We start from the raw sequence: 13,919 nt of genomic DNA, 5'->3' as shown, positions 1-13,919 counted from the left end.
TCTTTCCCTCTCTCTCCTCAACCCCACAGAGATGGGTCCTCCCCGTTGCTCTGCAGAAGCCCCCACCTGAACACCCGGACACCGACTCCCACTCCCAGCAATATGGCCAGCGGGAACTTTTCCTTCCCTCAGAAATGGTGGGAGCGGAAACAGCTAAACAGGCCATCTTCCAAAGCAGAATTTTCAGGCAGTGATGTTGATTGAGGGAAAAGAGAAGCATAGGAAAGGAATTAGAAAACAGGGGGCGGTTCAGGAACCAACATTAGATGGAGCGGGGAGGCGGGAATTACTCATTCTTCCCAATTGCACCACCAACTTTTTCACTGCTTGGGATGTGTATGTCCATCATGGGGCCTGAATTTTGGAGCAGGCCCAGCCATTCGTCCGCCCACCTGCTCTCTCGCGCTGAATACCACCACATGTTCAGCTTCCTACGTTCCTTTTTTTTTTAAATGAGGGGAGGGAGGACCTTCAGAGTGGCAGGGAAAGAAGGAGCCACAGTTTTCGGTCTGGGTTTTAACACCTTATTGACTGTCTCCCTGCCACACAGCACTTCACTCAACGGACCACCCAGTCTTGGCATTCGTTGGTTAGACTCCGCATCTCCGTTTTCGCCATGCAGGACAAATTCACAGCAGGCAAAAAAAATAAGATCTTTCCTGGTTGCGAACAAAAGACACGTGCCCCAGTTCCAGCAGGATGGCAGTGACCAACGTGCAGGGATGTGCTATAGAATGCCTCTGAATGTGGAAGCTCGATTTCTTCCTTGTATTCAGCAGAGGCATGGGCTTCCTTGACACCGCAGGCCAGGGGTGTCTCTAGGATATGGTCAAAAGTGTTATGACGAAGGCCAGGATGATGTTGTATAGCCTCTGCCTCTTATAAAAAGCAGGCACCCCGCTGGGGCCATCATGTTGACTTTTTTGACCATACCTTGGGGACACCCTTGCAACAAGCTTAACCAGGTCATTCAGAAACCCCAGCTAAGCTTGTGGATTCTTTTGTGGCTTTGCAGGTTGGCTGAAGCCAGAACATTTGGTTAGAGGGTGGAACATCTCACATGAACCCAGAAAATGTGTTAATTCAGTTACCCGGTCAAGTGTGTTGTGGGAACACCAATTCCTCATCTTCCCTTTCCAAAAGGCCAGACTTCTATTTATTCAAAGCTTTCCTGCCTTCCATCCTACCTCCAAAAGGAGAGATGGGGAATATACATATTCAAATGTTTGGCCATATTTTAAAGACAGTACAGTATGTGCTAGTCCTGATGGTTAATCCCCAAATCCCAAGATTAAGGCCTAAGGCTGTTCTGTCTATGTTTCTGCAGAACAGCAACAGGGAAAAAGATATTTCCTTGCTACCTTTCTTTCGTTCTTGGAGGTATCTGGATGACCTTTGTTGAAAACCTGAAAGCCCAGATCCAGCAGAAGACCCTTTTATCTCTTAGCTGATACACTAATAAGATAGGAAAAATAATTTGCTGGCCTTCTGCTTTCCTACACAAAGTATAACCAGAGCTGGGGATTGAAAAATCTCATACTGAATCTCATATTGACCGCTTTATTCTGTGGAAGAACTAAAATGTGTTTACAGGGAGTCCTCAACTTATGACCACAATGGGGACCAGATCTTCAGTCGCTAAGTGATGAGGCTGTTAAGCAAGGCATCATGTGACCACGCCTGATTTTACGACCTTTTCTGCTACCATTGTTAAGAGAATCACAGTGTTCATTAAGCGAATTGTGTGGTCATTAATTGAATCATGTGGCTGTTAAGTGAATCTGGCTTCTCCCATTAATTTGGCTTGTCAGAAGCTGGCTAAGAAGGTTGCAAATGGAGATCACATGACCCTGGGATGCTGCAACTGTCATAAATACATACTGGTTGCCAAGCGCCTGAATTTTGATCACGTCACCGTGGGGATGCTGGGACGGTCGTAAGTGCGAGGACCAGTCATAAGTCGCTTTTTTCAGCACTGTCGTAACTTCAAACGGTCACTAAATGAATGGTCATAAGTCGAGGACTACGTGTATATCTGCTGGCCATGAGCTGATGCAGCCAGTGGTGATGAATTCCATGTGCTCGTCTGCTCCTAAAACTGTTTTGGCATGACTAGATTCAAGCTTGATGGACTGTAGCAACTTTTGAAATGAACTGGAAAATAGAGACTCTGAACACCTGAACCATAAGATACAAGCGGGAAGGTGCCATGCCCAGGACATCGACTTTAGTAATTGCATTATGTTTGATTCACAGAGCAACCGATGTATTGCCAGAGGTTTGTAGGCACCTACCTTGGCTTTGTTGATGGTGCAGTGAAGAGCATTGTTTTCCTGATCATACAGCAAGCTGAAATCCAACGTCCCCAGCGCAGCTGCAAAGGAAGTAAGCAGAGCGTATTAAAGGAAAATTCTTTTTGTCCCTCTTAAAATACTCTACCAATCGAAGCGAATATACCGTACAAGTTAAAAAGATCTAACTGCAGGTTTCAGCATAATCAAGATGCTGTTAGGTTGCAGGGGAACGGTGGAGATTTAGCTCCCAAAGGTAGACTGGCTTTGGAACTGGAGGCTCCATTAAGTTGTCGGGGGCCGCAGCTCCAGGAGGCTTGCGCTGAAGGTCAAACTTCACAAGATGATTCAAGGCACTCAACTTTTTCCCCTGGTGCTATTTCTGGGGGAAATGTGTGCGTCGAGCCAAAGGATGGGAAAATAAACTGGAGAGAGGAATTGGGGGAGGGGAGGGGGGAATGTACAGACGGAAGCCCAGAAAACCAACACCAACTTTTCACAAACATCTTGTTCTTTTGTTGTTTATTCGTGCAGTTGCTTTTTCCTCTCCCGACTGCAAGTTGGGGCCCGTCCCACTCGAGACGCCTTCAGGTCAGATCCCGCAACACCCTACATCCCTTGGAGCAAAACTAAAGCTTTTGATTGCAAAGTTTTCAACCCGGGGAAGGCCCAGCTTTCTCTCCCGTCGCCAGGCACCGAAGGTAAAAATAGTCTGTTCAAATCCGACAGGTAGGAATCCACCAGAGCCCTGTCAAGATTCCAATTACGGTAGGCAAACAAAGAGCCCATTTAAAAAAATGTGGCCGCAAACGCCATCTCCAGACTCAGCCCTTGCCTCTCTTGGTTTGTACATGGAGTGGTAAGAAGTGGTAAGGCACCCACCCACTCAGTTTCCTGAAGTGCAGGGCACCCTGAATTCACACACAAATAAACGACACAGGTTGGGTTCGCACAACACGGTAGGTGAAAATAGAGTTGGCGAGATCGTGGTTTAGCGTGTCCTCCAAAAATAGCCCCAGCTAGGTTCAGCCCCATATCCGGGATAAGACCACATCGCTTTCGAGTTCACTTAATGTGCGGTACTCAAACATCATCACACAAATTAAGCACATGATGTTGGGGTGGCTCACCACAGACCTCCATGAAAAGAGGGGGCCACCTGTTGAAATCTTCAGAATTCTTCGCCGGTTGAGATAAACCAAAAATAAGCAAGATAAGGAGGGAAATCTTTCCAACCCCATTAACCAGAAGTGGTAGCCATAGGAGGGGGTCTGCACTGGGTAGCAACATAGTGTTGTGCCTATGTGTATTTGTGTGTGTATGTCTGTACTGGGAAGCCCAAGGCAGAATTTATACAGGTAGTCCTCGACTTATGACCATTTGTTTAACAACTGTTTGAAGTTACGACGGTGCTGAAAAAAGTGACTTATGACTGGTTCTCGCACTTACAAACATTGCAGTGTCTCCATGGTCACATGGTCAAAACTTGGCTGCTTGGCAACTGGCATGTCTTTACAACAGTTGTAGCATCCCAGGGTCATGTGATTGCCATTTGCAACCTTCCCAGGGGGCTTCCAACAAGCAAAGTCAATGGGGGAAGGTGGATTCGCTTAACAACCATATGATTCACTTAACAACCACAGCAAAATGGTCGTAAAATCGGGTGTGACTCACTTAATGACCGCATCACTTAGCGACTGATGTTCCGGTCCCAATTGTGGTCATAAGTCAAGGACTACCTGTATCAGTGTTTCTCAAACTTGGCAACTTTAAGATATGTGGACTTCAATTCCCAGAATTCCCCAGCCAGCATGTCCTTTGGTTGGCTTCTCCCCCTGCACCAAATTTGGTCCCCAAAGGTGCTGTTTTTAGAGTCCTCCTGCCAAAAGGGACTGAGACGCAGCCCTTTGTTGCAAAACATCTTTCCAAATGCTCCTGCAGATTGGCAGGAAGAACCCAAAGGGTTGGAAATCTTGGGCATTCGATCCACGGCACAGTCTTCCCCCCACCTGGGCACCTGCCAGCAGAGCCGGAAGGCTTGCAGATGCAGGTCATCTTCCCAAGGTCCTTGCCTTAATAACAGCCTTCCAATGGGAGGAGTGGGTTGTACAGGTGCCAAGGTGAGGACAGGTTGGCATGGAGATCATTTTGGGCTTACACTCTGTTGCTGGGGCAAAGCCACATGCCAGCTGTGATTGATGGCACCTTTGCACACCTGCCCTGATGGTGGCCTTCCATCCCCAACCAGGATGGGATGGGATTCAGCCGTACGGGCATGGCTAGCAAGGGTATCGCATGGGTGATGTGGGGCTTGGCATCCTCCCAGGACTGATTTCAAATGGAAAAGGGCATCATCAAGAAGGGGGACAAAGGGACAGAGGAGAAGGTAAAAGAGAGAGACAGAGTGAGGCAGCGGGCAAAGGGCTCAACCAGGAGGAGGGGGAAACAGGTTCAAGCCTTCCCTTAGCCACAGAAGCTCCCCGGGGGACTTTGGACCCATCCTATTTTCTATGTAGCCTACCTCACAAGGCTGTTGTTAGATTCTGACTGGAGAGACAAAGGTTTTAGTGCCAAACATTGCTGGTCTTTTCTGCATTTTGCATAGTATTGCTTGTATACACACAGGGGTAAAAAAAGTCAAGAGGGTGGCTTGGATTGCATGGTTGCAGCCGCCATCTTGACTTTTCTGACCCTTCCTGCAGACACCCTTGCAGTTATCCTGAAAGAGGACAGTGTGGTGGTGTGATTTATGATATGTATCATAAATCTAATGCTATGTGTAGATTAGAGTGCCAGTGTAGTGTAGTGGTTAAGGCATCAGGCTAGAAACCGGGAGACCGTGAGTTCTAGTCCTGCCTTGGACACGAAGCCAGCTGGGTGATCTTGGGCCAGCCACTTTCTCTCAGCCCTAGGAAGGTGGCAACGGCAAACCACTTTGGATAAACCTTGCCAAGAAAACTGCAGGGACTTGTCCAGGCGGTCTCCGAGAATCAGACAGGATTGAACAGATTAAAAAAAATTTGTAGATTATTTATTTATTCATATATCTATTTATCACATTTCTAGCCTGATGCGATCTGAAATAGACTCTCAGCAGGTTCCCCAAATAAAGCAAACAATGAGAAATGAGTAATGAGAAATCAAACACACCCCAAACAAACAAGCAATCCTTTGCATCCCAGGATGGTATCTGGTGCCAACTCTCAAACGCCCTCCAGAAAAACTGCATTTCCAGAAGGCAGAGAACACTGGGGGCCTGTAGGCCATGCCAGGGAGACACCCCCGAGGCAGAAAAAACAAGGCCTCTGGGCTTCAGCCACCTAACCGCCTGCAAATGGGGGACAGCCAGCTGTTTCTCCCAGCATGATCAAAGCAGCAAGATGTGCCAGGCCGAACTGCAAAAGCCATTATTTTATTTATTGGTTTGTTTATCGAATTTATATGGCCGCCCATCTCACAAAAAGCGACTCTGGGCAGTGTACAACAATTAATTAAAACAATAAACAGATAAAAACAGTCATTAGTAAAATATAAACCAGTCGTTAGTAACATATATTTAAAAAAAAAACCCACAAGGCAGAGGAGGGAGTCAGTGTTAACCACAGTACTGGAGCCGTCTTAAAATTTCACCGTCTCCTGCAGTCCCCAGGCCTGAGGACACAGCCAGGCCTTGAGGGACTTCTGGAACACCGGTCAAAAACGCAGGACACACAAGTGCGTTGCAATATGTACCCGCTGGTAAGCCCCTGTGAGCATTCGTGCCGCTGCATTCTGCGCCAGCTGAAGCTTGGTGCTCTTCAGAGGCAGCCCCAAGCACAACGCCTTGCAGTAGCCTAAGCAAGCGGTGAGGGATAGCCATGCCACTCGACAAAAGGACTTTTCCCCACCTCCGCATTAAAATGCTTCCCAGCAGTCAGCCGAACCCTAGGCTGATGTGAAATTTCTTGCACCCCGTTGCCTGTTTCAGGTCACTGCAGTCCCTAATCGAGGGACCAAGCAAACTGGGTTGGATGTAACACAAGGCTCTCCTTGGATGGGGCCATCAGAATAAGCAGCGGGGAGGAACTACAGGTAGTCCTCACTTAACAATCACAGTTGGGACCAGAATTTAGGTTGCTAAGTGAAGCAGTCATTAAGAGAATCTGACCTGATTTTATGACCTTTTTTGAGGCGGCCATTAAGCAAATCACCATGGGCGTTAAGTAAACCATGCGGTTGTTAAGTGAATCACGCGGTTCCATTGATTTTGCTTGCCACAAGCTGGCCGGGAAGGTGGGAAATGGTGATCATGTGACCATGGGATGCTGAGACAGTCCTAAATGCGAACCGGTTGCCAAGTGCCCAAATCATGATCACATGACTGTGGGGCCGCTGTGACGGTCGTAAGTGTGAGGACTGGTCCTAAGTCGTTTTTCCAGCACCATCATAAGTCTGAACCCTCACTAAATGAATGGTTGTTAAGCAAGAACGACCTCTATTTGACCAAAAACGTTCAGGATGGCTCCTGGGCAGGAGAGGAGATAAAGTCAGCCTCATGACGGTGTGGCAGCTAGTTTCAAATGCACAATCTCTCCAATGGGTCACACACACACATTGTGTCACCAGCAGTTCTCAAAGCTACACCGGAAGGTGCCTGAAAGAGACCATCGGGGGTGACGGCTGAACATTCTTCCGTCTTGACCCTGAGGGTCATTGGGAGCCGGTTGAATTACTGTACGGTCCAACCCAGCCAGATTATTATTGTTAAATTGGGATTTTAGGATAACTCTAATCTCTACCTGTTGAATTGAGTCACTGCTTAACCCCTGTATTCTCGGGGCTGCGCAAGGGGGTTCTAGAGCAGCCACGTTCCCGTCTCTTTTCCGCAAGTTGACACAATCAGACAGGAATCCACAGGCTGCACTTGAAAAGCCGAGCTCTGTGTGCACGCGTGGGAGCCAGAGACGGTGGGGAAGAAATTTCCCCACCTTCAGGTGCAGAGAAAATCCAAGGATAGTTCAACGCGCACAATGAGGAAGGGAAGCTAAATATTGAAACAGACGCTCTTTGTTTAAATCAAATAAGCAAGCCGAAGTGAGAAACGCAGTCTGTCTTCCTTGGCAGAAGAGCACTGCTTCTCTCTTGCTGCGGTTCTGGTTGGATCCAAGCAGTAAGAACGGTTTTGCCAAACAGTTCCCGGCCACTAATGTGAGAAAGGGCGAATTAGCCACATGCCGCAATGCAATGGGTGAATCCCCGCCCCTGTCCCCTGCCTTGGCCCAGAGGCTGGAGGCAGAAGGCATCTGGTCCCCCTGTTCAATCTGTTAAGGTTCCAGCCCTCATGGAAACCCACAAAAATATCTCAAAAATAAGAACTGTATATGTTCTGCAAGGTTCAGCATCCTGGGAAAAAAACGATGGGGGGGATCTATATTTTGAAAACCCATTTTCTATTCCGCAAGGCCATCAAGAAAAGACTAACAGTCTCATTCGAAAAGGACGATTTCCAGAGATGGGAGGAGAGGATGGTGTTTCTCAGAGCAAATGTTACATCTGGCACAATCTCTCAGCCTCCGTTTCACCTCTCAGTAAGGTGGAGATGAAATATAGTGCAGGGTTGCTCTGCCTTACACAAATCGTTGGGAAGATTACTCCACGCATTGAAAATGTGGAAATCTTATTTTTCTGTTGCAGTCTGTGTGTCAAGTGTCAAATGACAAAGATTGGCAGAGCTGAAACCCACCTCCCTCCCTCCCTCCCTCCCTCCACCTTCCTTCCTTCCTTCCTTCCTTCCTTCCTTCCTTCTCCTTTCCCTCCCTCCCTCCCTCCCTCCCTTTCTCTTTCTTTCTTTCTCTTTTTCTTTTTCTTTCTCTTTTCCTTCCTTCCTTCCTTCCTTCCTTCCTTTTCTTCTCTTTTCCCTCCCTCCCTTTCTTTCTCTTTCTCTTTCCTCTTTCTCTTTCGCTTTTCCTCCCTCCCTCCCTCCCTCCCTTTCTTTCTTTCTTTCTTTCTTTCTTTCTTTCTTTCTTTCTTCTTTTCTTCTCTTTTCCCTCCCTCCCTCCCTCCCTCCCTCTTTCTCTTTCTCTTTCTCTTTCTCTTTCTCTTTCTCTTTCTCTTTCTTTCTTTCTTTCTCTTTTCCCTCCCCCCCTCCCTCCCTCCCTCCCTCCCTTTCTCTTTCTCTTTCTCTCTTTTTTTCTTTCTCTTTTCCTCCCTCCCTCCCTCCCTCCCTCCCTCTCCCTGCATTGGTCAGGCCCCACCTCAACTTCTGTATTCTCATTCTGGTGCTTTTAAGAAGGATCCAGAGAAACTGGAAGAGATTTACAGAAAATCAAAAAGAAGACCGGAAAACAGAAACTTAAACCCTAAGCAGAGAGATGGAAGGAACTAGGAATGTTTCACCTTGAGAAGAGAGAATTCGAGAAGATACGACAGCCCGAAATATCTGATAACACACCACACGCAGAGAAGGCCCACACTTGTCCCCGTCACCCCCAAGGGCAGGACAGAACGCAGCGCGGGGATTTCAGGAGACAGAACTGCGGCTGGATAGAAGAAGGGGGAGCCAGGGAGAGAAGAGCTGTTTCAAAGGGGAACGCCTGATCCAGAGAAGGGGTGGGCTCCCCTTTGCTGGAGGTGAGGCGGCCAGCTGCCTGGAATGCTTCACTTCGCATCCCTGCCCTAAGCAGGGGGTTAGACTAGATGGCCTCAGAGGATCCCTTCCAGTTCTAGGGTTCTGGAACTCTGGTTTCCCTCTATGCACTTTTTCTCTCTGTCCGTCCTTTTCCTCCTGCCAGTGGGCTGCCAAAGGGGAGGCGCTTTTGCCCGCAGCCCGGACTAACCGTTTGCAAAACATTTATCGCTTTATACGGGGAGCCACATACGACCCAGGACTTTGCTCCAAATCCCTGTTGCTTGAAAAAACGTGTGGATCACCCTTGTTTCAGTTAAACAAGGGTCGATCTACCCAATGCCTGGATCCACACAGCTTCCAAAGCCTAATGAACCTTAACCTCGATTTGCTGGGTCTCTCGGTGGCTCGGTCCTGGTTTGCCAACCCAGCCCATTCGGTCAGCCTACAACTCAGCGTATCATGCAAAGCCACCAGAAAGGAAGTTAGGCAGAAATCAAATGAACTGCACTGTGTAAACTCTACTGCACAGTATTTTCTAGCTCCATAGGCCAATTGTTACATATATTGTTCTAGCCAGAGTCCAAATTGCAGGCTTTCCATTGAGGTTTTCCCAAGGAAGCAAAAAAGAAAGACAGCAGAACAAGGAGTATCTGTGGAGTGGTGTGTGTTCAAAAAAGTCAAGATGGCAGCCAGGACTGTGCAACGGTTAGAGCAGTGTTTCTCAACCCGGGCAACTTTAAGCTGTGTGGACTTCAACTCCCAGAATTCCCCATCAATGCTGGCTGGGGAATTCTGGGAGTTGAAGTCCACGCAGCTTAAAGTTGCCAAAGTTGAGAAACACTGGGTTAGAGAATGGAGGCATGAAAATGCATGAAAAAGGAATGGGGAGTGACTTTTATAAGGTTCTGGGTGCCTTTATGGATTTTTTGCTGATCCTGGACAGAAATGTTTAATGACTTTTGTGGATGGATAAGTGTTGGAATATGGGAGGAAGTGATTTATGTAACATAATATCAGAAAGGGTAGAGAAATGCTAAGTTTGCTTGTATGTCTTCTAAAGAAGATCGGAAGTCATTTCTTTAAGTATTCTTTTTTCATTTTCTCTCTTTTCTTTTTCCTTCTGCACTTTTTCTTTTCTCTATTCTTTCCTTTCTTTTTCGTTTCAGTTGGTATCATCTTTTTCTATTGTTAAAACCTCTAAGAAAAGAGTTTTTAAAAAGATGGTGGGGGGAAGAAATGGAGGGTGGAGAGAAGGAGGAAGCAGACACCAGGCTGAGAAATCCGGCAAAAAGCCATCACAGCATCCAGAAGCATGGGGCTTAGTGTCATAAAGTCCAGCTCCCGCAGGGCACAATTGCACGCGCACACACACCCTGTCCCCGTGTTGAAATACCTCTGGCCCATCTGCTCCGCCTGCTCCTTAAAGAGGCCAGTAGTGCCCTTGACTGTCTCCCCTTGGGTTATTTGCCCAAAGTAGCTAAGCTGGAATGCCAGCGCTGGCACCGGGCACTGATGGATGGAAAGGCTGTGCTACGGATTCCCTCTCCTGAGTCCAGGTCACCTTGAATCTTCCAGCTGCTCAGAAAGCCATTTGCTCAGATCAGAAGATAGTGGAATTACGGCCCACGTTTTCAAAGTCGGAGAGAAAGCGATTTAGATTGCCTGCGAATATCATGCCATCTACTTCCGTGTTGGGGTGTTTTTTAGGCAATAGACAAGGCAAAATTGGGGTTGCCTTTGGAAGGAAGAGGACGGCCAGCAGCAAGGTGGAGGGGCGCAGTGACAGTGGCGATGGGGCAGCACTGGAAGATTCGGAGGACCAGATTAGGGACAAACCATCACGGAGAAAAAGTATTTATCTGGTTGCCAGGAGTCAACCCTGACTCAATGGCAGATAATCAATTATATCAGGCAAATGTATACAGGTATTCCTCGCTTAACAACCATTTGTTTAGTGATGGTTCGGACTTACAACAGTGTGTGATCATTGCCTATTCTAAAACACTGTCAGACTCATGAACAGGAATTCAAAGATATCTGATTTATTAAAGAATAGTATGCAGGATCACAGAGAAAGCTGAGAATGATGAAAGCGCGCAAATGCAAACTAAAAACCCTCGGTGCAAATGAGATCCCTTCCCCCGTAGAATCTTCTCAAGCTCACAATCCCAGGTGCTCCTAACAGTTTCTGATGGTCTGCGGGAAAAGGCCTTGAACAGATAACATAACCCAAACACATTCCATTGAAACAAACACAGATACAGAGCTTGGCACAAGGTTTCACAGCAGCTCCCTCCCAAACAGAAACGCGTGTCAGCGCCATGGCATGTGAAACGTTACGATGTATAAACTACATTGAAACAGTGAACATGACAGTGTTGGGAAAAACGACTTATGACCGGTTCTCACACTTAGGACCGTCGCAGCGTTCCCACAGTCACACGATTGTGATTTGGGTGCTTAGCAACCGGTTCGCATTTATGACCATCACAACGTCCCGTGGTCATTTCATCGCCATTTTCGACTGTCCCAGCTGGCTTCTGGCAAGCAAAATCAATGGGGAACCGTGCAATTCGCTTAACGACCAAATGGTTGGCTTAACGACCACTGAAAACAAAGTCGTAAATTCGGGTTGGGTTTGCTTAATGACTGTTTTGCTTAGCAACCAAAATTCCAGTCCCAATTGTGGTCGTTAAGCAAGGACTCCATGTATACAAATATCATGTATTTATGAAAATAGCATATATTTCCCTAATCTATTGGGGAAAAGAGGGAACTGCCTGCAAAACTGCAAACCAAAATGTTTGCAGAAACGTGGGCCACCAGGCAGAAATATTGAAGAGCGAAGTCTAAAAACAATTTTCAACTTTGATGAGCCGAGAAAAACCCAGCTTGAAAGATTTGCAAAAATGAGAAAGGAGAACCACCATCGGCTCATTGATTTAATGGAGGAGAGTCTCTCTGCTGTGCTGACTCTCCCAAATAAAGGCTGAATTCAATCAAATAAGGAAACAAAAGGTCCCATTTAAAGATGGGAAATTCAGGCGAAAAGGGAGATTGGCTAAGAAACCGCAAGTGAACTGGAATTTGAATGCCTGTTTCCGAAACATCAGAAACAGCATTGCGCATCATGATGCAAGCTCCCTGCTTTTATGTCTGTGTGCAACATCGCAACCCGCACACACAAAAGGAGCAGAGTAGGGCTGCAACAGAACAGGGCTGTTTTTATCATTTGTCTTTCCTTCCTCCCTGCAGATCTTTCTAGCTTCTTCCCTAAATGCCCCCCCCCAGTCCTTTTCTGGACCTGTCCATTTCAAACTGAAGGGGACACTGCAAAATCATGAATAGGTAGTCCTCACTTAACAACCATGATGGACCAAAAAACTGGTTGTTAAGCAGTGTGGTCATTAAGTGAGTCACCATGTGACCGGACCCGATTTTACACTATTTTTATGACAGTCATTAAGTGAATCCAGCTTCCCCAGTGGATGTTTTTTGCTAGAAACTGGCAAAAAAGGTTGCAAGTCATGATCACGTGACTGCAGGCCACTGCAACTGGTCATAAATGTGAGCCGGCTTCCAAGTGCCCAAGTTGTGACCATGTGACTGTGGGGGTGGTGTGACATTTTGCAACAGTCGTAAGTGTGAATACAGGTCATAAAGCACTTTTTCCAAAGCCGTTGTAACTTCTGACCGTCATTAAATGAACGGTTGTTAAGCGAGGACTACCTGTATTCTAGATTCTCCCCCAATTTACAGAAGAAGGAAGTCGTAGTTTCTTGAAACGCTACAATAGAAAATCCTATGGTTTTCAGCCCCCTGGAGCATCACGCTGTAACGGTTGCCTATCCTAAAACACTCACAGACTCTCAAGCGGGAGCTTGGTAATATCTGATTTATTTAAGAATAGTGTGCAAGTACAAAGAAGGCTGAGAATGAGCAGAAGTGCGCCAAATACAAACTAAAACCCTCGGTGCGAATGTAAGCCCTCCCCTCGTTCAACCATTTCAAATTCCCCATCCCAGGTGTCCCTAACGAGTTCTGCTAATCAACGGGCAAAAAGGACCTTGAACACAAATGATAACCCAAACACATTCCATCCCAGTGAAGAAAGATAGACAGCCTGGTACAAGGTCCCCCAGCAGCTCCCTCCCAACCGGAACGCGCGTCAGCACCATGGCATGAGAAACGTTACGATGTACATTGAACATTGCAACGGCGGACATGACACACGCCTGGCAGAGCGTCACCTGGGGTGCAGCGGCCCATTTTTTGGGCAGGTACCTAGCTACCACAATCCTCTTAAACCAGTAATGCAAGCCCTGCAGCCGCTATAATCTTCATCGCCCTCCTGTGAATCTCTCCTAATCCATCAACATCCTTCTAGAAACGTGGCACCTGGAATTGTACCCACCTTGTACTGCTGTTGCTTGTGGCTCATTGTAGCTTGCACAGAATAGATGAATTCAGCAGTCACGTTAAATGGGTTGTGCAAACACTCTCCCCCAGGGGCCTTTTCCAGCACATGATGGATCAGCAGCCAGGGAGGCTTCAGGGTGATATATACCCAAGGATAAGCCCATCCGCGATATTTAACCAAAATACCATGAAAAATGTGCCAGTCACGGATAAGGCAACCGCATCTTGCATGGCATTTCGGTTAAAGGTTCGAGGGTCAGCTTATCCACAGATGGGCTTATACCTGAGGATATACAGGAAATACAGGTACTTAAAAAATATCACCTTATTTACTTGCAAGGAGCCTAACCATGGATAAGCCGAACCCAATTTTGGGGGCGCATTTTCGCACCTAAAATTCTCGGCTTATCCAGGAGTCTATAGAGAAATCAAAAATAGCAAGTAGTTGAAAAACATGCAGCAGTCTTAGTTTTCTTCTCTCTCAGATTAGAAAATGTACACAGCCAGGGAAGCTTACGGAAAAAAACTACGCCAGCAGCAGGAACTTCCAAACGCTAACGAGTAAGCTTGGCAAACCTACCCAGAGAAATTAAAGAGAAACT

At 47.0% G+C, this 13,919-nt stretch overlaps 1 protein-coding gene across 1 annotated transcript in view; it reads right to left on the bottom strand.

The window, feature by feature from the left end:
• Nucleotides 1–13,919, bottom strand: part of DOC2B (double C2 domain beta) — a 151,990-nt gene that overhangs the window by 113,386 nt on the left and 24,685 nt on the right. The window contains exon 2 of the mRNA XM_063296438.1: nucleotides 2,295–2,374. Coding sequence (XP_063152508.1) covers nucleotides 2,295–2,374 — 80 coding nt within the window. The remainder of the gene's footprint in view (nucleotides 1–2,294; nucleotides 2,375–13,919) is intronic.

Source organism: Candoia aspera, chromosome 1, assembly GCF_035149785.1.
Source record: "Candoia aspera isolate rCanAsp1 chromosome 1, rCanAsp1.hap2, whole genome shotgun sequence".
NCBI lineage: Eukaryota > Metazoa > Chordata > Lepidosauria > Squamata > Boidae > Candoia > Candoia aspera.
The sequence above is the reverse complement of the archived record's forward strand: the minus strand, read 5'-3'. Positions and strand labels throughout refer to the sequence as shown.